General features: G+C 45.4%; 1 protein-coding gene across 1 annotated transcript in view; it reads right to left on the bottom strand.

Annotated features, from left to right (window-relative positions):
• Positions 1-26,504, bottom strand: part of ARID2 (AT-rich interaction domain 2) — a 1,055,333-nt gene that overhangs the window by 688,434 nt on the left and 340,395 nt on the right. Inside the window, exon 6 of the mRNA XM_085653362.1 lies at positions 3,779-3,846. Within this exon, the coding sequence (XP_085509488.1) occupies positions 3,779-3,846 (68 nt within the window). The remainder of the gene's footprint in view (positions 1-3,778; positions 3,847-26,504) is intronic.

Here is a 26,504-nt window from a genome sequence, read left to right as displayed (position 1 = left end):
ACGTCATCAGACGACATCATTATCATCATCCGGAGTGGGTGTGGGGGAATGATGAGGTGTGGGGGGGGGAAAAGGAGAGGGTGGAGGAGGGGAATGTGGAGGAGGTGGTGAAGGCATTCTGAAAGGGGAGGTAGCAGAGTCCTTCCTTTTTGGAGGTGGAGCTGGGGCAGGCTTTTCCAGCAGTCTCTTTTTGATGCTGAGCATCAAATGTCCGGTTTTGGGGTCCTTGATCAATGTCTTTTGCAATAGATCAGGTGTAAAAAGTTCTTCTGAGCGAGGTTTGTCCGTCGACGCCTAAGGCAGTGGGCCGTTGGTTTTCTTGTTTTAGAGTCTGCGCTAGTCCGCTGTTTGGAACTATCCGGCCTGGAAAGGGCTGTCTGTTTACTCGGTGCCGAGATGGTTTTCGGCTTCGAGATATCGGTGGCCTTGTATTTTTTGCTCGGTTTCGGGGATGGTGTTGGTACCGAGGAGCTGGTTTTCGGCGCAGAGTGTTTCGGTATGGAGCTCGGTGCAGAGGAGGAAGCCAGTTTCTTTTTCGGCGTCGGTGCGGAGGAGTGTTTCTTGGCACCGACGGTGGGCTGGCTCGAGCCCGAGCCGCCGGAAGGCTTAATAGGCTTCTTTACCGGTCCCGAAGGTGCGGTGTGGGAAGCAGTGTCTTTGGTCTTGCCTAGGCCTGGAGGCGAAGGAGTGACCAAAGCATTTTCCGGTGCCGTTGAGGGGGTTGGGGATTTGGGTTGTTGTCTGGAATCGCAGTCGACGAGTGTGCCATAGTTCTTCGTGCCCTTCGGTCTCGAATGGTTTTCTTGGACTGGAAGGACTTGCACTCCGGACAGTCTCGAGCCTCGTGTTCAGGGGAGAGGCAGAGGTTACATACTTCGTGAAGATCGGTGTGGGGCAATTTGGACCCACATCGAGGGCACTTCTTGAAGGGAGTCCTTTCCATTAGCCAGGACCGGAGCTTGGGTAGGCCCGAAGGCCGTCGACGACTGGAATTGAAGGGCTTGTTCGATGAGAGCCGCTCCAAGTGTGGAGATTGCGATCGAAAACAATACCGCGAATTGGGATGAGGATTGCCGCAAACAATACCGCGAATTGGGATGAGGATTGCCGAAAACAATACCGCGAATTGGGATGAGGATTGCACACCGATAGAAGAACTGGAAACTGTTCGGAACTGGAGCGCGAAGATCACATCCGAGCCCGATGGCGGAAAAAAACAATCTGAGGATGGAGCCGAAGCCCATGCGCAATACGATCCAAAGGAGGAGTCACATACCTCGTGACTTCCAAAGACTTTCCAAGAGGAAAAACAACTGCAAACATCCGGGCACAACACCAAGGTGCGGTGTGGGAAGCAGTGTCTTTGGTCTTGCCTAGGCCTGGAGGCGAAGGAGTGACCAAAGCCTTTTCCGGTGCCGTCGAGGGGGGTGGGGGGGGGGGGGGGGGGGGATGTCGTCTGGAATCGCCGTCGACAAGTGTGCCATAGTTCTTCGTGCCCTTCGGTCTCAAATGGTTTTCTTGGACTGGAAGGACTTGCACGCCTCGTGTTCAGGGGAGAGGCAGAGGTTACATACTTCGTGAAGATGGTGTGGGGCAATTTGGACCCACATCGAGGGCACTTCTTGAAGGGAGTCCTTTCCATTAGCCAGGACCGGAGCTTGGGTAGGCACGAAGGCCGTCGACGACTGGAATCGAAGGTCTTGATCGATGAGAGCCGCGCCGAGTGTGGAGATCGCGATCAAAAACAATACCGCAAATTGGGATGAGGATTGCACGCCGATAGAAGAACTGGAAACTGTTCGGAACCGGAGCACGAAGATCACATCCGAGCCCGATGGCGGAAAAAAACAATCTGAAGATGGAGCCGAAGCCCATGCGCAATACGATCCAAAGGAGGAGTCACATACCTCGTGACTTCCAAAGACTTTCCAAGAGGAAAAACAACTGCAAACATCCGGGCCCAACAACAGATGGCGATCTATGCACAGTGTGTAATCTGCAGCTCATATGCCTCGAACCTTTTGTTCCAGCTGAAAGTATCCAGCTTGCTGACAGGATGAGGTAAAAGGTAAGCATTTGAAACTATCTACATGCATCTCATGAGAGGGATTTGAAACGATCTACATGTAACTCATGAGAGGGACAGGAACAAAAGCCCACACTTTCATCTTTGTTTTATTGTTTGAAGTTTTTTTCTTTTCCACATATGGAGGTCACCAAGTAAAGGTCCTGTCCAGTAAAGGGTAGACTGCTAGATGTTTGTCAGAAAGAGGTGGTTAACCAAGCCAGCTAACCAGCATTTGCTTCGTTTTAGTCTTGAACTATAGCTCTGATACGAATTACCTGTCGTTTCCAGTTGGGGCAGTAAGAATGGGCCTCATAGTTGGTAGTCAAGACTTGGTAGTCACATACATACCACAGTTCAAGGGTCATCTCACAAATACTATGCTGCTGGGCAATGCTGGGGAAAGGTTAAGTCACAGCAGTCTGGTAAGTACAGTGGAAATTATGGTCCCTCTATATTTGGGCGGCATCAGAGGTGGCAGGCTGTCCCACGTCTGCTCTGACTGCCCATTAACATAAAACATTCCCAAAAGCTATATAAATTCATGCCATTGATGGTCTTTGACATGGCAAGGAACACCAAATGCTCAAAAGTATATGTCTACTCAAAGAGGAGGGGGATCACACTTCACCTTTCTCCAAGAGACTCACCAAGTCAAAAGTCTGAACCAGGGGATTGCAGAACTAATGGATAAGTAAACGGCTCACCACTAGCTTCTCCTACTGGGCCCAAGGGCACCAATATGGGTAACACCTGGATTCCTGATAGATATTGAACTTTAAATCGGAATTAATGAGCGGAGATAATTCTTTCTTTAGGGTATGCTTCATGGCACGTCACTGCTGCTAATGTGTATGTATACCCCACATGTGTTACCTATCACATTGAAACATTTTGTGTCAAACCAGGTAATAGTTGAGGGAAACAACAAATATATGGGGTGGGGAGTTTTATCCGGGTTACTGAGGTATCCATGGAGCAATCCTGTCCTCCACTATGTTCCAATGCAAAGGCCACCAATGAGATAGCCTTTACAAAATGGCTTAATAACTGGTCTTTGTGCCATGTGCGGTGAATACAACACCTCCCCCTTAAAGACTCCTAATGCATAAGCTTAACAACTGCACTGATAAGTTTATCATGCAGAAGGACATGTTTAAAAAAAAAAGAAAAAGTCCGAAGATGGATACCACATAAATTGGCTTTCAAAGTACAAGTCCGATATCGTAAGGGAAGGAATAATTTTTTCACTCAACTATACCAAAGCGGTTCAGAATGCTGCGGGAGAATGCAACATATCACATACACTAAAGGCAAGTGCAGGTTCATCTTGTAGATATATTTGTTACATTTTCTACATATATAACATCTGGTTTTATGCAAAACCCTTATAGAACTTTTGTCATTAGTCATGATTAGTGAGCAGTTCATTAAAACAGTAAAGGTTGGTAACTTTAGTTATCTATAAGGACACTTGACATGGGGATTAACATTTCTGCTCTCCCCAACCAACTGGAAAAGGCATCGTAACACAGAAGTTGAGAAGTGGTATCACTCTGCAAAGTGTCATCATCCAATAGATAAAAAGTGAACTGAAGCCCAATAAAAATTAGAAGTAAAGGTTAATTCTTCCTTTGATCAACACAGCACAATGTAAAAAAAAAATGTAAGTACAAATTGATCGTTTTTAAAAACCAAATGTTTAGAAATTACCTGAATAAAATCACGATCCATCTTCTCCTTCCATTCATCTCCAAATACAATTGATAATGATCCTAAAGCTAGAAGAACACAAACCAATGAGAAACAAAATATCTACTCAACCTTCTAGTAAGCCATGGTCAGATACATTTCTGACCTAACACGTCTGAGTGTTGAAAAGGTTCATACATGTTCAGATACGGTGTGAAAACATGTTTCATGAAATGCACAAATTTAACAGTAAAAGAAAAGAAAAATTATGAAAAAGACTTATATGACTGAGCATTTCTGCAAACTTTCCAATCCACTAACGGTGGGAGGCTACACACAGTTAAGCTTTCGGGACAATGATTTTACAGCTTCCATGTTGCAATGGCACCTCACATTTATTTTTCAGGAAAAGCCTGAAAACTACTGGAATGCCACCATGAGGTTAGGATGAATCTTGGCAAACATAAAACATGCTTTTGTGGCAAATGCAGCAGTGTATTTCACCTACAACGTAATACCACCAACAGCCCTTACTCATTACTTGTTTTTTTAATACTGACTGGGAATTGATACTGGCTTACAGTAAAATTAACAAATGAACAAGAAGCAGGTATTGCGTGTGTGATCAAACCAAACCTTAACTTAATCCACGTTTGAAAAAACCAAACATTTCCTTCATGCACTATCAATTTAGTTACTTAAGTCAATTTCTAAATCACTGCGCCATGTGGAATAAAAAAATAAAACAGAAAAGAAATGTTACTCAACTGTAATACCAGTTCATCATGGAACTCTTCATTACATTTTGAAAACTATTTTCATTGAAGGGAAATATCCAAGGGCATTTTTATAAACGAAAGAATTGCTTTAATTAAAACAAAACATGCCCAAGTAAGTCAACATATGCTTTCAGCTTTAACCCTTTATTGAAAGCATGCATAATAAATGTCAAAAACCATTAGAAAAGTAAAAACGCTCTTTAAAAGTAGTGGTTTTGCTGACAAAACCCATTTTCATTTTTCCCTTTTTAAAGAGAAAATTGGTGTACCCATCGAAAAGACTTATGATTACAAGTAAATTTCCTTTCTTCACCATGGGATTTCCTCTGGTAGAGCAGGGTAGCAAACTAACTCAAGCTAACCTGATAGTGCGATCAGGGCCAAAGAACTGAAGAATTAGGCAAATAAGTTACGAAAAGAAGAGTGACCCTACCATGTAGCCATTTGGAGTCAGAATCTAAACAATGTTTAGCAGAGGTATGGACTGATCTCTAAGTGGTCTCCTCACAGATGTCAGGAATAGGAACATTCTGTATCATAGCAGCACTAACAAGACTTTTCCCATGTAAAATGGATCCTAGGGTTTATCAGGCAAGGATCTACTAGCATTTGCTTAACATTTAACAATGCAAGAAACTATACAACTAGCTACGCTCTGTTTGGAAGAGGCTTGACCTGCCCAGTCCAAATAATACTTACCATAGAGTTGCTTAATATTACAGAACTCGCTGGTCTTGTCCAAAAATATATAATACATTGAGAATATGCAAAGACCACCTTGCTGGGGACACTGAATTCGAGAACAAAGTAGGCAAAGAAATGGTCTTATTTATGCGGAAAGCTGAAATAACTTTTAGAGGAAATGAAGGTTGAGTTCTTAGACGCACTTTGTTACAATAAAAGATGTGCTAATAATCAATACCAAGACCATGACGCTCGCTCACTTCTGGCAGACATAACTGCCACTAAAAACACCACTTTCCAAGAAGCTGCTTGAAATCAGCCTTGTGCAATGGTGCAAAGGGAGCACTGAATGTGGAGAAAGGGGGTACCCCTGGAATGTGTTTCCTACATCAGGGTAGCAACATTATTTGACAATAAACATGTAGGAAACAAATACAAAGTGGATCTATGCTTAACAACAATATGTGACCAGGATTATTCAAAAAATAGTTTTATTTTATTTGTTGATTTTTAGTTTATAAAAATTAGTATTTAGAAAAATATTTTTACTATGAATATAAGAATTTGGGAAATTAATACATTATAATACTGTTAAAAAGGGAGCACTGACCAAGTTGGAAAGAACTGCATTCCATTCCCAATGACATTTCTAGCAGTCAGAAGAACTTCTGGCAGCTGTTAAATGAAGACCTTTCAGGAAATCTTAATCAGTGCAACGGTGAACAAAATGACTCAGAACGAGACTTACAATAAGTAGTGATGGCAGTCAAATACACTTTTAGATGAAAAACGTAATTCATACTTTGACAAACTAAGAAGGTAAGGAAATACCATCTCTCTGGGCATGTTCTGGGCTGCACAGAGAAATCCTCTCAGCCACGTTATTAAAGTGCATCACTAAGGGCCAGAGGTTCTGGAAAGTTCAAGGTGTAAATAGGGCATTTTGGGTTTTTTTCTAGATGCCACCAGCAAGAGAATGTGTCTGCCAACATCTTGTTGTTTAGACCCCACTTGTTGAACTAACAAATGACTTAATTGGTATGCTTTTGAATTTCACAGTGCTGCAAGATGCATTGCAGTCAGTCAAATCCTTCTTGCAATCTTACAGTGGCAAATTGTCTAAGCCACCAGGGAAATAACAGACTTCACCTATTTTGTGCTGTAGCACAAGACAGCCTAGCTTGAACACTGGGCAGAAAGATTTCAAAGCAAGGTGGACTGACTCAGTTCCAACATTTTGTGGCATTTCTTCTCTTCTGAAAACCACAGCCCTTGAGTGGTAAGATCAACTGTAAGATACAAAGACATGCCCATCAACAAAGTCTGAAACTGAAAACCAGGACCTGAAAGCTGTATCTTGTCATACCAACTGCTTGTCCTTTCAAACCACTGATACTCCAAGCATTCCTGAAGGTCTTATAGGCAACCTTGCAGTCCATAATAGAGCGATGCTTGAAGCCATAGATCCTAGAAGAGATATCTGTTCAACAGGATGCTGTGCTGTTTGAAGATGCAAACATATCTGACAAATGATAGAAATCTTTGTAGAGAGACGTTTTTTTGTCCTTGTGTCTAGGTCCACTCCGATGTATGGAATGATTTGTGTGGAACGAACATCAACTTCCGGATGTTCTGGGGAAGACCTCCCTTAAAAGTAGACTAATGTTTCTGCTACAAGACTTAAAGGGGTTTGGGCAAGAAAAGGGTTTGCTTAACCAGTGGTTCAGGTATGCACAAACACCCCTTTCCTGAGGAGGAAAGCTATTACTACTGCCACAGACTTTGAAACAAAGCTCTGGAAGCCAACTTCAGCCCAAAGGAAGAGAACCTTGTATCAAAAAGGATTTTTTCCAGATTTGAACTTTAGGAAAAATCTGTGAGTTGTGCTTATGGGTAACATGAAAGTTGGCACCCTGCAAATATAAAGCACATATCCCAATCTCCTTGAGGAAGATGTAGAAAAATTTAATGAAGAGCCAACATCATATATTTGTTTTCCCTTCATTCATTGCTTTTTTTCAAATACAAATGAGAGAAAACTCGTTTGGGACCTTTGTTCTTGATAAAGAAATAATGTAAATAGACTGTATTCACTAATGACTTGACACCGGTTCCTTTGTGCGTTCTCAAAGACTGTCGAAATCTCCTGAGCCAGCCGGTGGAATATGAAGCTCTCGTGGAATTTGAGGCGAAAGGGAAGGAATATGCTACTTACCAGTATGCATCTGTTCTTGGCATGTAGAGCTGCAGATCTATACACTGTGCATAGATCGCCGTCTGGTGTTGGGCCCGGATGTTTGCAGTTTGTTTTTCCTCTTGGAAAGTCTTTGGAAGTCACGAGTTCGGTGACTCCTCCTTTGGTTCGTATTGCGCATGGGCTTCGGCTCCATCCTCAGATTGTTTTTCGCCAGCAGGGAAAGATGGAGCGTAGTAGTAACAGTAAAGAAACCCATGTGTGTTGTATCTAAATAAGATAAACTGGAACGGATAAAGGTAGCCGGGGAGGCGGGTGGGCGTGTATAGATCTGCAGCTCTACATGCCAAGAACAGATGCATACTGGTAAGTAGCATATTCCGTTCAAGGCATATGAGCTGCAGATTATACACTGTGCATAGATTATATAGCAGTACCCAACCCTAGCGGCGACCACCGGCATCCGTAGCAGTTGTTTGGAACAGTGTTTTTAGTACAGCCTGGCCCACACTAGCTTGTTGCTTGGTTTGCACATCTACACAGTAATGTTTTGTGAAAGTGTGCGGTGTTGACCATGTCGCTGCTTTGTAGATGTCATCTAGTGGTATGTTTCCTAGAAAAGCCATAGAAGCCCCTATCTTCCTTGTAGAGTGGGCTTTAGGGGTAACAGATAGTGTTTGTTTTACTTTGTGGTAGCAAATCTGTATGCATTTTACAATCCACCTAGCTATCCCTGATTTAGAAATAGGGTTGCCTTTATGTGGTGGAGAGAAGGAGATAAATAGCGGTTTGGTTTTCCTGAAAGGTTGTGTCCTTTGGATGTAGTAAAGTAAAGCCCTTTTAACATCCAGTGTGTGTAAAGCCCTTTCCGCAACGGTTTGAGGTTGTGAGAAAAAGACTGGTAATTCTACCGACTGGTTTAGATGGAATGGAGAAATGACTTTGGGTAGAAATTTTGGGTTGGTGCGGAGTACAACCTTGTTCTGATGCATTTGGAGAAAAGGTTCCTGAATAGTGAGTGCTGTATTTCACTAACCCTTCTGAGGGAAGTGATGGCCACTAGAAAAGCTGTTTTCCATGTGAGAAATTGGAGCTCACATTTATGTAATGGTTCGAAAGGGGGTCCCATTAACCTTGTGAGAACTATTTTCAAGTTCCAGACAGGTGAGGGTGGTACTCTGGGTGGAATTACTCTTTTGGAACTTCCATAAAGGCCTTGATGGCAGGCACTCTGAAAAGTCATAGGTGCTGCCTGTTCTGTAAATAAGCAGCAATTGCAGCGAGGTGTAACTGAATGGAAGTATATGCTAGGTTACACCTTTGTAGATGGAGTAAGTAACATATGATGTGCTGTATGGACACATTTAAAGGATTGATTGTGTTGTTGTGGCAGTAAACAACAAATCTTTTCCACTTTGCAGCATAGCATGCCCTAGTAGTAGGGCGTCTAGCTTCCCTGATAATATTCATGCAATCAGGGGGAAGGTTAAGGTATCCGAATTCTAGGACCTCAGGAGCCAGATCGCAAGGTTGAGCTGAGCTGGGTCCGGGTGCATGATCTCTCCATGGTTCTGGGTTAGGAGGAATGGTGAGAAGTGTAGCTTTTGGTGTGGTACTACTGAGAGTTCCAGCAGTGTGGTGTACCACGGTTGTCTGGCCCATGTTGGAGCTACTAGGATCAGTGTTAGGGAATGCTGTTGTAGCTTTCACACCACTAATAGAATTAGTGGGAGAGGTGGAAAAGCGTATGCAAATTTGTTTGACCAGTTCATCCATATCGCATTGCCTTTGGACAATGGGTGTGGATATCTTGCGGCAAAGCTTAGGCATTTTTTGTTTTCGTGGGTGGCGAATAGGTCTATGTGTGGATGCCCCCACTTCTGAAAGAACGGGTGAAGAACCTGTGGGTGAAGTTCCCACTCGTGGATCTGCTGCGTTTGTCTGCTGAGCAGATCTGCCACGGTGTTTTGGACTCCTGGGACGTGTTGGGCCAGGAGAAAGATTTTTTGTGGAATTGCCCATCTACATATGCTCTGTGCTAATTGAGAGAGCTGTGGAGTGTGTGTGCCCCCCTGTTTTTGAATGTAGTACATGGCAGTCATGTTGTCTGTGCGAATGAGGACTGCCTTGCCTGAAATCTGCGTCTGGAAGGATTTTAGGGCGAGGAAGATTGCCAGTAACTCCAGATGGTTGATGTGGAGTAACTTCTGTTGCGGCGTCTATGTGCCCTGTACTGTGAGATGTAACAGATGAGCTCCCCAGCCGGAGAGCGATGCGTCTGTTAGGATTATTTGTGGGACCGGGTCCAGGAACGGTCGACCTCTGGAAAGGTTTGTGGTGTTCCACCACTGCAGAGCGATGGGTGCGACCGTCTACCAACACCAGATCTGTCAGTTGCCCCTGGGCCTGGTTCCACTGGCACGCTAAACACTCTTGGAGTGGACGCATCTGGAGTCTTGCATGGGGCACTATGAAGATGCAAGAGGCCATCATCCCTATCAGTTGCATAAACACTCTTGCTGGGAGAGTGTGTTGGCATATGAATTTCTGACGCGGAGCCTGTATATTTGCAATCCTGGCAGGATTGGGATAGGCTATGGCTTTTGAGGTGTCTATGGTGGCACCGAGGTATTGTTTTGTGTGCGATGGTACCATGTGGGATTTTTGGTGGTTCACCGTGAAACCTAGCTGGTGAAGTAGTTGGATTGTACCGGCGGTATGTTGCACACATTGTTCGTAGGACGTGGCTTTTATTAGCCAGTCGTCCAGATACGGGAAGATGTGAATGTGCGGTCTTCTGAGGTGTGCAGCCACTACTGCTAGGCACTTGGTGAATACCCTTGGTGCTGTTGTTACCCCAAACGGGAGCACCTTGAACTGGTAGTGTTGCCTGTCCACCACAAATCTGAGGTACTTTCTGTGAGACTGGTGTACTGGGATGTGAAAGTATGCGTCTTTCAAGTCCAGAGTGGTGAGAAAATCGTTCTGGGAGAGGAGTGGAAGAACCTGTTGAAGGGTTACCATGTGAAAATGGTCTGAATGTATGTAAGTATTTAGAGGTCTGAGATCTAGGATAGGTCGTAGAGTCTAGTCTCTCTTTGGAATCAGAAAGTACAGGGAGTAGACCCCTACATTTTGTTGATTAATGGGGACCTGCTCTATGGCTTCTTTTTGCAGGAGGGAGATCACCTCCTGTTTTAGTAACGTAGCATGTTCTTGAGACATAGGGCGTTGCCTGGGTGGAATGTTTGGGGGGGTAGATGTTAATTCTAGGAAATATCCTGAACGAATAATTTGGGTCACCCATCTGTCTGAGGTGATTGTCTCCCAGACGTGAAGGAAATGCTGTATTCTGCCCCCGACCGGAGTGGAATGGTCTGGAGGGAGCGGGGAAAAGTCATTGGGCAGGAGGTATGGCAGAGCAGGCAGCATTTGTCTTGCGGCGAAAGGAGCGCCTAGGAGTGTGTGACTGTAGGGCTCCCATGGATTTCGCTGTGTCAGTATCTTTTTTCATCTTTTCGAGGGCTTCATCAACTTTTGGGCCAAATAGATGATCTTGGTCAAATGGGTGGTTTAATATAGAGGCTTGTATCTCTGTTTTAAAACCTGAAACTCTGAGCCAGGCATGGCGACGGAGAAGGACACTGGTGTTTATGGCCCTGGAGGCTGTGTCTGCTGCATCTAGGGCACAGCCAATAGAGGTATTAGTTATTATTTTTCCCTCTTGGATCAATTCATTAGCCCTGTTCTTGTATTTTTCAGGGAGATGGTGCATGATGGCCTCTAACTCATCATAATGCGCCCTGTCGTATCTGGCCAATAGCGCTTGCGTGTTGGCGATACGCCATATGTTGGCAGCTTGTGACGCAGTGCGCTTCCCTGACACGTCTAGGAGCTTGGACTCTTTGTCAGGTGGTGGTGCTTCGCCTGACGCCTGAGAATTTGAGCGCTTCCTAGCTGTAGATACCACTAGGGAATCCGATGGTGCAGGGCCTTTAATGTATGAAGGGTCTGTGGGGGCGGCTTTGTATTTTTTCTCTATACGGGGGTTTAGGACCCTGGCCCTGACTGGGTCTTTAAAAACCTCCGGTGCATGTTTAATCACTCCCTTTAACATAGATAGAATGGCAGTAGACCTATTTGCATTGTCAAAGGTGTCTAGGAGAAAATCCTCCTCCACTGGGTCAGTATGTAACTCCACCCCGTGGTAGTGTGCCGCCCTTTGCAATAGGTGGTGAAAGCCTAAGGAATCTTCAGGTGGGGATGGCCTAGATGGGTAAAGGTCATCCTGTGGAACATCTGGGATGTCCGGATTGTTATAGTCGTCCCATGGGTCTGGAGATCCAGTAGGGGTGGGGTCTTGTGGCACATCTGCTGGATCATAATAAGGGTCTCCTATATTGTCTGGGACAGGAGACAAGGTTGAGGAACGATGAGGCAGGGGTGGAGAGGGTGGAGGTGGGGAGGGTGGAGGAGGTGGAGGAGAAGGCACTCTGAAAGGCGAGGTAGCAGTGTCTTTCCTCCTTGGAGGTGGAGGTGGTTTGTTCAAGTGTCTCTTTTTTGAAGACAATGTCAAATGTCCAGTTTTTGGATCCTTGGTGAGTGTCTTTTGGAGAGGATCCGGTGTGAAAAGTTCTTGCGACACTGGTTGTTCGGTCGGCACCGAAGTTTTCGGGGCCGACGACTTTTTAGGCTTGTCTAAGCCGTGCTTCTTTGGGACCTCCGATTTTTTTGGTCGGTGCCGAAGAAGGCTTCGGCACGGGAGTGTCGGTGCTGAGGGCCTTGTGATGTTTGGTCGGCACCGGAAGGGCAGGTTTCGACACCGAAGGCTTTGGTACTGGGTTCGGTGTGGAGATGAAGGCTGATCTTTTCTTCGGTGCCGACGGGTGTTTTTTTGGTACCGCTGGTAGGCTGGCTCGAGCCCGAGCTGCCGGAAGGCTTAATAGGCTTCTTTACCGGGCCCGAAGGTGGGGTGTGAGAAGCAGTATCCTTGGTCTTGCCTAGGCCCGAAGGCGAAGGTGTGACCGAAGCCTTTTTGGGTATCGGTATCGGTGTGGGAGGGGGTATTGTACTCACGACCCTCTGCGCCGGGGTGATGTTCTCCACATCTGAGTCGTCGGCCTCGGAAGCACTGACGAGGTCGTCGTCCTCTTCTTCGATGTTCTGCTGTCCCGGAGCTTCGACGTCGTCCCCGAAGATGTCGACTGGAGCGGAGGTCGAGGAGTGCGCCATGTTGCGTCTAGCCCGTCGATCTCGAATAGTCTTTTTAGAGCGAAAAGACTTGCAGGCGGGACAGTCTCGGGCCTCGTGTTCAGGGGAGAGGCAGAGGTTGCACACCTCATGAAGATCGGTGTGGGGAAACTTAGACCCACATCGAGGGCACTTCTTGAAGGGAGTTCTTTCCATCAGCCGAGACCGGAGCCGGAATAGGCCCGAAGGCCGCCGTCGACGACCGGAATCAAAGAAGTGCCGAAGAGAAGGTGAGTAAGATGATTTATTATCTGAAGGAGCTCGATGAGCGAGGATTTTTGCGTCGATCGTTGAACTGGAAAGTTCGGAACCGGAGTGCGAAGTATTACATCCGAGCCCGATGGCGGAAAAAAACAAACAATCTGAGGATGGAGCCGAAGCCCATGCGCAATACGAACCAAAGGAGGAGTCACCGAACTCGTGACTTCCAAAGACTTTCCAAGAGGAAAAACAAACTGCAAACATCCGGGCCCAACACCAGATGGCGATCTATGCACAGTGTATAATCTGCAGCTCATATGCCTAGAACATTTAATTCTGTACCCATTCTGCACAATACCGAACAGCCACACATCTTTTGGAGTCTCCTGCCTGAAGGCTGGAAATACTCCCACCCATGACGGTGCTCAATCAGTGGTTGCAGAGCAGGCTCTGTTTTACTGGGAGTTTCCTTGAGGCAGCAGAGGGCAGGTGACCACTATCTCTTCTACAAGATGACTTTGTTTTTTGAAAAACCTGCTGTGGTTTCGTTTTTTCCAGTGTTGACTAACCTTTCCGAAGTATCTAAACTGAACCCAAAGAAGATCTATTCTCTTTCCTAACCCCCACAGACTTTTAAGTCTCAGCCTCCAATTTCATTTTCTGGATGTAATCATCTACTAGAGGCTCAAAAAGAGAAGACCCCCTTTGTTTGTAACTCCAACATCTCTTGTTGAGCTTTTGGGGTCAAAGATGTTAATCTAAGCAACAAAGAACACTTCACACAGACTAAATGAGACAAAAATACACAGTAGATAGGTTTATGGTATCCCCTGCTACACCAATAATGAATCCCTTCTTTGACTTCCTCAATTAAGTCTTCTCTTTTTCTCTTGGCAGTTATTCAAGAATAAAGACTGCTCATTGAATCACAAAGAACATTATCGTAGCTGGATAACAAAGGTAAAAAACCAGCAGCTTTGACAATGCTTTGAGAAATCAGGTAATTCTTTTTCTAAAAGGCATCACATCTTCTGCTTTCCTTCTTCGGTGTATTTAGAGAAGTCGAGCCAGCTGCATGTACCGTTCTTTTGCTGCTGCTATTACAAAAGAACCAGCTGGTAACTGTCAGGAACAAAGGACTGATCAGAAGTTGATAATTTCTTTTCCAGAAATCTCTTCCCCTTTTGGTTTGTGAAGGTTTCAATCATGGGCTCCAATAGATCAATGGAACAAGTCTGTGATTTTGTCTGAATGGTCTTGAAAATGATAGATGTGTTCACCATAGCAGTGATGGTTTGAAGATTACACTTCTTGAAGGCCCTGTTCAAAAGCTCAAGGAATGTAGCATGGTCATAAATTGGTGAGATTCACAAGGGTGTGTAATCAGGCCTACCATATGAGGAAGAAGATTTAGAGGTGGACTTCAGGTCAAGACACTCATTGTCTTCTCCACGGACTGAACTACTCTGTGAGACTCATGACATCTGTGTTGAGACATTTTCTGGCTACTCATCCCTGCATATCTGCGAGTGTGTTCAAATGGTGACCTTACACTGGAGCCTTGATCATGCTCATCTCTAGGCCCGTCACCTTCCTGGTAATGCTGCAGAGGAGAATGAACTCTCAGCAAGACTAAGACCACAATGTCTGATTGTTCTTGCAAAGAAAGAAATGGAAGAACTATTCTGTTTCAGGTCTTCTGAATCACCAATGGCATTTGCGCCAAAGAGATGGGGAGCTTAGCACCCCCCCCCCCAATTTGAGATTTTCCTGTCACCCACAAATCTCTGAACCTCTTAATGTCGAGGTGTGTATGCCTTGGAGTTAATGCGCTAACATTCTGCTCTTTGAAAGAAAAAGAAAACAAAATTCTGTTCTTTGACAACGACCAGGATTGAGAATACAAGAGCCAATGAGCTGCTGCCATCCCACCTTCAGAAAAGGATGAGGCGACTTCCTGGGCAGAAGTGCAGCTGACATGATGGCGTCTACCCCAAGAAGCAGAAGTGCACGCAGTAGGTGACACACTGCCTAATTTTCAGTTTCTTAGGCCTGAGGCATACTCCTTCCCTGACTCTCAACCAAAGACATGACTTTTTGAAAAATCCCAAAGTCTTTGATGGAGTGAGTCAGGAAGACACATCACTAGACATCGTGCCACCACAGGTTGGCCATTAATCAAAAAGAGCTAGCACAGTGCTCAAAAAGAACAAGGAATTGAAAGGGTTCAGGAAAAAAGTCTGGGGGAAAATACTTTTTCCTCGGAAAAGGCGTTCAGATGAATCATACATCCCAAGATATTGCATAAGGGAATTGCCCCTCAAGCATTGGTGTTCGTAGCAAAACAGTTCTCAAAATAATGTTTAAAATCTACTTCTCTTCTTTCAGTGGTTATCATGTAAGAGAGCTTTGAATGTATCCAATCCAAGAAGAAGACCTGATGTTACAGCTAAGCAGCTCCTCTGTCTCTATCACAAATTCTTCCTTAATAGTCCAACATAACGTAACCTCCTTCCCAAATCAGATCGGAGAGCTGTAAAAGTTGAATGGAAAATAGGACGACATCTCTGACCGAGCCACCTGCTTTTGTGGAGGAGGGTGGGTGCAAGTGAATCTACAGCAATACACAGTATGGGCAGATGCTTACCTGGAACGTAAAGTTTTCGTTCATAGCATGTGTTGCTAGTGACACACAAGCCCTGCACAGACTGCAAAGCAGCGCAACCTCTACAAGCGGTGGCTACCGTGTGGATGATGCAGATGTCTGGGATAGAGTCCGGAGGACCATTTAGCCAACCATTGCTTACTGCCAGGCTAGGATGTTCCCACAATAATATTTAGCAAAGGTGTGTGGGAATGACCAAGTAGCTGTCTTACAAATGTCAGCTAGAGGCATGTTCCCTAAAAAGGCCAAGGTTGCTGCTTCTTTACGCATACGGTGAACCCAGGGGGTGACAGGGATAGCTCTTTTACCCTTAAGATAGCTAATATGAATACCTTTGACTATCCATCTGGCAATGCCTGCTTTGGAGATGGGCTGGCCCTTGAGTGGTTTGGCAAAGGCTATGAACAATTGGTTAGGTTTGCTGAAAGGCTTGGTCCTGTCAATATGGTACATGAGAACAGGTTGAACATCTAGGATGTGATGGGTTCTCTCTGCCACAGAGTCCAGCTGAGTGGAAAAACACACAGGACCTCTTTGGTTTGATTGAGGTGGAATGGGAAACAACTTTGGGGGTGAATTTTGGGTTAGTTCTAAGCACTAGCCTCTCTTTGTGAACCTTTCAAACGTCTCTTATAATTCACTAATATGTCTAGGACGTTTTATCCGCAAGAAACTCTACCCTCCAGGAAGCTAGTGGAGGAGGCAAGAGTGGAGGTGCTCAAACGGAGTTCACATAAGTCTGATGTGGATGATATTAAGGTTCCACACTGGGGGCGGGGGGGACTCTGGGAGAGAACCCTTTGAGGCCCTCATGAAGGCTTTAATTAGTGGCATGCTAAAAAGGGTGGAATGCTCCCTATTTTGCATGTAAGGAGCTATGGCTGCTTAGTGGAGCCATAGAGATGTAGGAGAGGCCTGACTTCTGCAGATAGAGTAGATGGCAGATGTCTTCCACTCCCATATTTAGGGGGTCCAGATATTGGGGATGCAGTAGTGGACAAATCTCTTGCACTTTGCTGCATAGCAGGAGCGTGTGGTGGCCCTGCAGGCCTGCTGCAGAATGTCCATTCGTTATTGTGGAGGACGCAAGTAGAAGAACTTTAGGACTTCAGGTGCCAGCTAGATTGAGCTATTTGGGATCTATGACTGATTTGGCAATGACTCCTGGTGAGAGGGTCTAACCCAGGCTTCTCCAACTAGTACCATGTGAGAGCTACTGGTAGCTCTACAGCTACCTGTAATTAGCTCACCTGTGTCCACTACTATTAATTTAAAAGCTTTTGAATGATTGAATAAAGTAAGTTTTACCAAAATTGAAAAGCTTGTATTTGACACAAATATGTACATTTTTAGAGTTCATAAACGGATGCTAGGAAAAAAATCCAAAATATATTTAAAGCTGATAAATATCAAACAAATTTGGGGAGACTTTACATAATATTATTAACTTGACGCTAGGGGACTTCAGCTATGGCTGTTGCATGTTATCCATGTAGAAGCATTTTTTTATGTTACTGTTGGCAAATCAACCCTGAAGCACGGAGGATATCACTGCTAGTAATCTTGCATATGGTGGTCACTGATATAATCTTGTCAAATGTAGTTACTACTGCATCTCTAATTAGTAACTTGGGAGGATTTCCGTTGACCATAATTAGCTATCACTACAGATAAGGTTGGCAACCCCTTGTCTAGCCCGTTGAGGAGATTTTCATGGGAAATGTTAAGATTTCACATAGTGCTGAGCATCAGGGCAGTCATGTCCAAGTGAGGGCTACTAAGATAAGAGACTGAGGTTTGCCACATTTTCTAAAGCACAAATTTAACGAGTGAGCGAGGGGCAAAAAGCGTAAACAAAGATACCTGACCAGGTCATCCACAGTACATTATCCATGAACTGTGATTGTGGATACCAGTAGGTAAAGTTTTGTGTTCCCGAGGGCAGTGAACAGGTCTACAAGTGGTGTGCCCCATCGTTGAAAGTAGTTGAGCAGTCCCTACCGAGTGGCGCTCCCACTTTTGGACAATCATATGATTGCCTTGCTGCAGCAGCAGGATGACGTCCAAGAGAGTGACCATCTGGAATGTTTTGGAGACGATTTAGAGATTGAGGGATCTGAGGTCTAAGGTAGGTCTCTGAGAGGCATCCATCTTGAGGATGAGGATGTAAAGAGACCGTACCTCTTTGCCGCTTGTGTGAAGGGGCACCAGCTCTATGGCTCCCCTTTGGAGGAGCGCTTATACTTGTTCAAGAAAAAATATGATATGGTCGTTGTTGAGAGTACTGGGGGGTGCGCTTTTGGGAGGATTTCTAGGCTGTAGCAATTGTGCATCACTACTAACACACACCTGTCTGATGTGAATTCTTGCTGGAAGGGAAGAAAATCCTTCGGTCTCCCCCTTCAAGGGCTGTAAGATCTGGGGCAGGGGTCATAAGTCCATGCTTGGAGGCAGATGCCCTTTTGCCAAACCCTTCTTTGCCATTGCCATTGTTTTTACCACTGCAGGCATGCCTGCTGTACCCCTAGTACCACCTGCTGGAAGTATGACTGCTGCTGCTGTTGGTTTGAGGGGAAAGGGTGTGGTGAAGTGGCCTTGGAGCATGCCCAGTACTGCTGTCTACAAAAAGATCCCATGGGTGAGGAAGTCTGAAGAGCGCCCATGGCTTTAGCTGTGTACTTCTTGGTTTTCTTTAACATCTCGTCAACCTGCAGGCCAAAGAGATTTTTCGATCCAAGAATAGATGGAGCAGATGTTACTGGACCTCTGGTTTAAAGCCTGAAATGTAGAGCAAGGCATGGAGTGTAATGTGTCAGCTGTGCCATGGTTGCAGTGGATTGTGACACTAGAAATAGCCTTCTCCTTTGTGACCATTTCCTCCCCACTTTTTTCATTCCTCTGAGAGATGTTAAACCAGCTCTTCAATTAATCCCACTGAGCCCTGTCAAAACGAGAAAGGAGGCAAACTAAGTTGGCTATTCTGCAGTGTGAAGTAGCCCTTTTGATTGCCTCTTAGCAGCAACAAGCCGCTTGCTCTCCTTATTGTGTCGAGGAACACTGCCTGTGGCCAGGCCGAGGCCTACTCGCATGCCATGCGTACAACCAGTGAATCTGGTGGGACATGACCCCCTGATAAAGTCCGAGTCGTTGGCAGAAGGTCTGTACTTTTTCTCTACCCACGGTGTTACCACCCTGTCCTTCAAAACCACCTTGAACGTGTGTCAGGGCTGATTCGAGCATGCCCTTCAACTCAGACTTAGAAAGTGTCTCCACCAAAATGTCATTCTCCTCGTGAAGGACATGCATATACATGTTGTGAAAAGTGGGCGCATGTTGGACTACTTCGTTGTATGCCATTGTGTCGTCAGGGAAGATGCCCTAATAAGGTAATGCTCTGGGGGTGAATGAACAATTACTTTTTTCATGCATCAAGCACCTCCTGGAGTTTCTGTAGACTGGTTTGCTTCAAGTCGTCTGAGCACTGCGTCAACCGGAAACTTAGTTCCAAAGGTGGAAGATCATAGTCAACGATGGCCTGGGGATCAAAACCAGCCTTGGTGCTAGCACTGAGCGTTATGTTCGACTTCAAAGGTCCTAGAGGCTTGAAAGTTTGGGGGCTCACTGACGGAGCAGAGTTGGTACCAGCAGAGAGTGCGGTGCAGCCTCAAAAGACTTTCTTTGATGTCAACCATCACCCTATGGCAGCGGTGGACTGAAAGGTGGCGTAGTGGTAGAAGGGCTCGTCATCTGACCGCCTCGTGAAGGGAAGAATGCTTGCAGTAAGTCTAACCACTGAATCGTTTGGGGTAGCATTTCAACCCATTATTTCTTTACCCACCATTCCACCTCACTTCGGACATAGCCAAATTCAAATCAGTCTGGACCCTGATCCAATGGGAACAGTCCAGTCAGAACTGACTGGCCAGGTCCTCCTCGAACCTTTTCTGGCAGTGTAGGCTGGGGGGACAAACCTTGTTTTCTTGCCCACCTTGGGCTGGACTTCCCTGAGTAAATCTCAGAACCTTTTTCTGGTCCTTGGAGATGGGAAAAATGACTAAATTACACTTTTCTCTAACTACTGAGAAAAGGTATTTGTGGTCACTGTCTGTCCCAAAGGTCTTCATGGTAGGCTTCTAGGTGCTAGATATATCATAATCCAGGGTTCCAGTAATTATTCTACCGGCAGGTCCTTCTTCAGGTGTAGTCTTCCCAGGTGCAGAAATGTTATGAGGTGGTAGTGGTGAGGAGCCAGTCTCATCTTGTGCACTAGCCAGACTTTGTTTTTTAAGGGGTACTTGGGTGGTTCTTGGTTTGGCTGCAGTACCTCCTTCCAGACCAAGTGCATCAAAATCCTACAAAGGGATCGACTGGTGAGAGTGTGGCAGCACCTTACCCCAGAAGGGCTATTTTGCAGTAATCATATCACCATTTGTACTGTGGTTTGCTTTCAGATATTTTCTTTTTTTAACAAATCTTATTGGGTTTTTCAAATTACAGCCAGTTAGCGAGAGAGAGGGGCAGGAACCACAATCCCCAGCGCTACTTGCGCTACACCTACTTCACGCCTGGAGGCGCGTATTTCAGCCCCCGCTGCGCGGGTCACGCCCGGGCCAGTCTTAGCCCGTCATAGCCCGGAAGAGGCTGGGCTGGGCCACCCCCCTGACATCTTACCTCAGAGGTCCACGTCCTGACATCTACAATAAGGGACAAGCATTTGCAATGCAATAGGTCTTGCATTACTGAAAGTTTGAGCTATTGGCATTGCTAATAATAATGCAATGCTAATAGGTCAAACTTTCAGTAATGCAAGACCTATTGCATTGAAAATGCTTTCTGTTTTATTGGGCAAATCAGTACCTGTGAGTGAGATTTCACCTAGCAATCTTGTGTTTGCAGAAAATGATTTATTACATGCAAGAGTTACTGTCGTGAAGGTGATTTTGACAAAGTACATACTGGTGTGCCATTGGTGAGAATGTGCCTAAGTGCAATATTTGTGCAAATCTATGGCGTGCGGTTTCGTTTCCTATGAGCAAATCTGAGCTGTGATAAAGTGTTTCCAAACACAAGTATGTGCTTTAATGAGTAGCTAAAGTTTATTTGCCCCAAAACTATTTGTTTGTTGCCCAAGTTGTACTTTGTAAGCAATTTATCATTAAGCTTAGAGGCGGCAGCAGCAAGCGTTTCTAATGCGGAAGGTAGGCAGGCTTATGCCAATACAGGAAAAAACACTAATTACCCCACTACAAATGTATTAGAATAGATCTTGTCTGATATAGTTTACTTTTGTGAAAAACATACCCACAGCTCATAACACCAATGGTATTCCAATAACAAGTGATTTGTGTGTCGATCAAAGATGTGTCGACCACATGTTTTGTTTACTTTTTCATTGAGTGTATATTGTTCATCGAAGCCTGAAAATGTTTTTAACACATGTGTGCCCATTTGTCCATTTGTAAAAGTAGCTCGACAAAGAAGTACCTCTGGTTGATGAACGGTGGCTAAGTTGCGTCTGAGGTATTTTTTCCACAAGCTGTTAACACTGCTGGCATCCCACATCAGTAACATTCCTGTATTGTTGCCACTTTTGTCAAGGTGTTTTTGGAATGTGCGCAGATAGCAGCGCCTGCTCGGAAGGAAGGATGTTTTAAGACTTTTAAGCCTATACCGTTTAATGAAAAGAAAAATTGCCAGTCCCAATATAGAACAAGCTTCTTTAAAAGGGTTATTTCATATCGTAAACTGAGAGAAGTTCGAGTTAAGTCAGATATTTACGATTGCTGCTGGAGACAGTCAATCCGAGGTTTGGGGGGTGGCGGAGAGACAAAAGGCCACAGCTATCTTAGGTGGAAAGAATCCTATCGTGGCATGCCGCGGTCGGGGGGGCACGGCCTGCATCCGGCGCCCTGATGCTCTGCTAAGCCAGGCACGCGCACTCCCTGCCCATTGTTCTATCCATGATCTATGGGCGGCGGCGATGGGAGATGCGCACAAGGCACGAGCTGAGAAAACCTCAACATACGGGCACAGCAGCAGGATTCCAGCACCGCGGGGAACCGCACTCTGGAAGAAGTTCAGACGGAGACAAAAGCAGCCCGGAATGTCAACGACCGGCACGAACCCATTTATGAACTATAGTGCACATGAATCGCAGGCTGCCTGCGAACGAATTGTGGAGTGAGTCCCCGCCCACTTAAAACCCTGCCTGTATGAAATATTCCTCATTGCCCACACCAGGGCCGGCTTTAGTGCTGGAGGCATCCGGTGCGAGAATCATTTTTTGTACCCCCACACCCTTTCCTCGATTCTCTCAATACCACCAGGCGTAAGGGTCCCTCATCTCTCTAATCATAAGTTATTGTTAAACAGGCGCCTCCATCCCAAGAGGTCGGCGCCCCCTTCACAGGTCAGTGCCCAGTGTGGCCACACCAGTCGCACTGCCCTAAAGTCGGCCCTGGCCCTCACGCTTCTCTCCCTCCCGCACACATGGGCACATTCTAGAAAGATGGATGTAAAGGTACGCAATTTATCGATGTTGTACTCATGGATATGGACATACAGTTCACACATTCTGGAAAATAGCAAAGTAAATGTACGTAGTTTACGCACACACGCAGACATAAGTACACGTGCATAAATACACTTTTGGAAAGAGGTGTGTTGAAGTATACGGCGTGTTGGCTACGCACATACCGATCGATATATAAATAAATGTTGCCACAAGCACTTATATACGCACATTCTGTACGGGACTGAGTGACTGTGTATTATTATAGAGAGGTATATTGATAAACATGTACGATTTGAAAACGCATTCCAAAAGATGCATTTAAATGTATGCGATCAATCTACTATGCGCACATTTATATTCACATATTGACACGCGCACGCACTTATGCATAAAGAAACAGATATAAAAATAATACTTTTTTGCAGTAGCTCTTCATACCGCACTTCTGCCGTTTCTAAGTGCTGTAAACAGCGAATGTTAGTGTCACCTGAATTTAATGTTCTACAAGTGTCTTTAATTTATTGCCGTTTACTTTTTCTTGAACAATACCCACCCAGGCATACAAAAACATCGACGCATTCTGAAAGTGACGGCTACTTAGAAACGTGTGATCTGTGGCAGACGCATGCACGTGCTTTTCCCGCAACGTAAACACCTGTGTACCCGTTAGCAGCCGCAGCATCTACAGTTAGATGCTCATCTATACGGACAGGCACACAGTTTCATCTACAGACCCACCAATAAGAGAAGGACATTGCTTCAGACATCAAGCTGGGCTTCTGTGTGCGTGCAAACGTGTAGGAGGGATCGACACTCATATTTCTAGCTTATGTAAACGTGCACAAGGGATCAACACTCATATTTCCAGCAGCAGATCATGGCGGATGGCCCCAGGTGTAAGAGGAGATAACAAGCCAATCCAAGGAGGACCAGTGGTGCGCGCGCACCACGGAGGAGTAGGGGCGAGGGAGCGCGGCAGCGAGGCGAACGCGCACAGCTGCGCGTAATAGACACCAATGGGAATGGGCGGAGCAAAGGCGGGGCATGCGCCCGCCTTTGCCCAATTGTGTGCCTTATTTTTTTTATCAACACGCTAAAGCCAATGGCAGCCGGACGCAGGAGCGTGTGGTTAGCTTTCAGAATCCCCTACATGAGGTCTCGCGCTGCGCGAGCAGTGCTATGCACTGCAAAGCTAGGCGAGAGACCTAAAAAGGTACTGTGCTAAGATAGCGCCTTCTTGAATAACTATTAGTCCTTCCCATGGGGAAGTGTAAAGTCTCTGAGGGGGGAATCAGAGGAAGTTTGTAAAAAGAAGGCGAAGAAGAAAGCCCTAAGCCCAGTTGTCGGGGGGAGGGGTATTAGATCGTATAGACAGCCTATTATTTAAATGCAAGGGTCTTCTTGATCCAACCTCAATCGATGCTTCACCTAAGCACACTAACCAATAGGTATCTAGAAGCCACACACACTGGCCGTATACCAGCTATGTTTAAAAGGGCAGCTAGCAGGAATCAAGCACTTGATGCCCCAAATGTACCACCTTGAAAGAGGGGACATCGAAGCGCTAAAGACTGTGGCTGATTTGTCTGTTTTCCCCTGCAGCAATAGCTTTTTTCCTACTCTCAAAGCACATAGAACCACCAGTTACGCCTACAGGCCCAGGAAGTGAGGTGCAAAAAGAGGATACAGAGGCTAATATACGCCACACAAGGGATGCCCAATTTGTACTATGCTATATCAGATTTCTTAAAGCAACTGTTGGTAGCCTCTCTGACTCTCTAAGCAATGTACTCATAGATGTGCAACACATAAGAAACAAAAATTGGGATCCCATACAAATGGCAGAGCTACCGACCAGGGGGGAATGGACCACGCAAGGCAATCTGGAGGTCCCATAAGACATAGTGAGTTAGAGTAGGCAGAGAAAATGTAACTACATGTGCTAGAGTCGATCTTCCAGATCCTAGACAACCTAATGGGGTAACTAAAAATAGAGTAGGCCTTTGGCAATTTGACAAACCTAACAAGGCCCTAGGCCCCCCCATTAGGACCGGTTTACCAGCTTCACAAACTTCTGTTAGGACCCCAGACATGACACGAATAGAACACCAGATAAATGTAACCAAACTCCCTCCCAGTCTATATAAAGAGGATGAGGGACCCCTAATAAATGCATTCATTGGATCCAGCAGGTGAGGAGGTGCCGGTCTGTAATAAGGGATGACATTATAGGGGCTAAAAGACACTTTCATCCGGGGGCCTCCCTTGATGTTATTGCACGTACACTGTCACATCGAGATCTTTTTGAGAATCTGGTGGCCTTTCATTTAAGTACCCAACCCAACAGCTCACCAAAACCAATATTAGTCTTAAATATAATCTCCAGGAAATGGTTTAAAAGACTAATCTAGACCGTCCCATAACCTCCCATATTGGTGTGTCACCTCTACGAGAGAAAGATTGAATGTCTCTCTCACCCCCTGTTGTTAGTACTCAGGTCACCAAGCCTGAATACATCAGTGAGTCTATTATCCCCCACCCAGAAGAAGAGTCCTTCCCTGAGCCGAGCTGCCCCACCCGTACGGAGAGTGAGGCGGGTTGCACATCAGAGACTTTAGATTCTAGGGATAGAATGATACCGGAATTAAATCCAACATCACATAGAATAGCGCTTTTATCATTGAAACATTGCAGGGCGGAGGTCTAAGGGTGCTTCTCTTGACTGGAACACCTTCGTCAAAAGATATGATATTTGTGCTTTTCAGGAAACTTGGTCTGTAGAGCCACTTCACCACCCAGGATATTTAAACTATTATATCCCAGCTATTTATGGTGGCAAGGGCCGTCCACCGGGGGAGGGGAGTTCAACATTACGGGTCCTACAGGACATTGGCCTTAAGATACAGGTACTTCAGACAGAGCAATAACTTTATGGCCATTTGGTTGGCGACTGGCCCCTATGGTAACATCGACATTTACAACTTATATGCAAGAGGATATAGCGGAGGCGGAGGTTCAAACCTAGACTGGCCTTATGCAAGCTCCTTGACAATCTTTCTTGGGCCGCCTCTGCTGTTATAGTGTGGAACTTTAATTCGACCTTTGAGCCCCTTGATAGTGAGGAAAACGACCTGGTGAGGGAGGAAGCAGCACAGTGGGGTATACCATGTCTGGAAATATCTCCAATTAATTAGAAAACGGCTTAAGGGTGGCCAACGGCAGAACCAAGGGGTCAACACGTTCAACAACGGCCACCATTCAAGTCTCATTGACTATCTTTTAATTAGTTTAAAAATTATGGCCTACCCCCGAGGATATGGCTGTGCTGAACGTGTGGTTAGTGATGGTTAGTGATCACAATCCCCTGTGCTCAGCATTTGAATTTAAGAAATGACACAAACACAAACCCAAAATTCACTCACCACCAGTGATTTACAAATAACCAATGACATGCGGGGACTTAAAGGGCCCATGATATAAGAAAAACCGGAAACACTATCCACAGTTGCCAGTCACGTTAGGAACACCTTAGCAAAGATTGAAGTTTACCTCCTTAACACGCAGCCTCTTAAGGAAATAATATTGCTCCATAACACACGATATGACAAAATGCGTTCACATTTTCAAAGACCTTATAGGGCTAGGGAGAAGGGTACACAGTCACAGCACCACTGGTATAATAAAGAGTGCAAGGGAGCCAGTAGATCACTGGGGGAGGCCATTAGATCAGGTGACTCGTCTAGAGTACGACATGTCAGAAAGATTTATAAGGTGGCGATGCTAAATGCTAAAAAAAAAAAAAACATGGGATGAGAATAGATGGCAGGATCTAAAATTAGCATGCACCAGGAACAATACCCAATGATTTTGGAACCTGGTAAAATGGGGTAGGGGGTGGAGTCTGACTGCCCCCCCCAAAATCATGTAGACCCTGATACCTGGGTTAATCATTTTGCAATACAATATGCCAACGATGATGTAGAGTTTTGTGAAACTTTCTTAACTCATTTTTTTTAACTGATAAAGTATTTGATTTGGCAGACGTAAGTACTGTTCTTAGTGCCATCACAGGGGGTAGGGCGCTAGGTATCAACAGTATCCTAAAAGATATTTTTTTGCCCGATAAGGCAAAATGGAGTAGGTATATAATCTTATTTGCAAATGCCATTGCCCGTTGCACCCCCATCCCGAAAACCTGGAGGGAGGTGGAGATCATCCCAGTATATGAAAAAGGGCATAAGTCTTTACCAGGAAATTATAGGACAATAAACCTAATTGATTTGATCCAAAAGGTGGTAGCCCGACCTGTCCTGGCCAAGGCTCAAGAGTGGGTAGATGACAATGACATCCTAACTCTACTTCACGCGGATTTTGGGCACATATCCGTACCACAGACCAGGTCTTCGGATTAATTTTAATATACTGGCGGACTGTAGTTCTCGGCAAGGGTAACATATACG

The sequence above is a fragment of the Triturus cristatus genome, chromosome 4_1, assembly GCF_964204655.1.
Source record: "Triturus cristatus chromosome 4_1, aTriCri1.1, whole genome shotgun sequence".
Lineage (NCBI taxonomy): Eukaryota > Metazoa > Chordata > Amphibia > Caudata > Salamandridae > Triturus > Triturus cristatus.
This window is presented reverse-complemented; position numbering and strand designations above follow the sequence as displayed.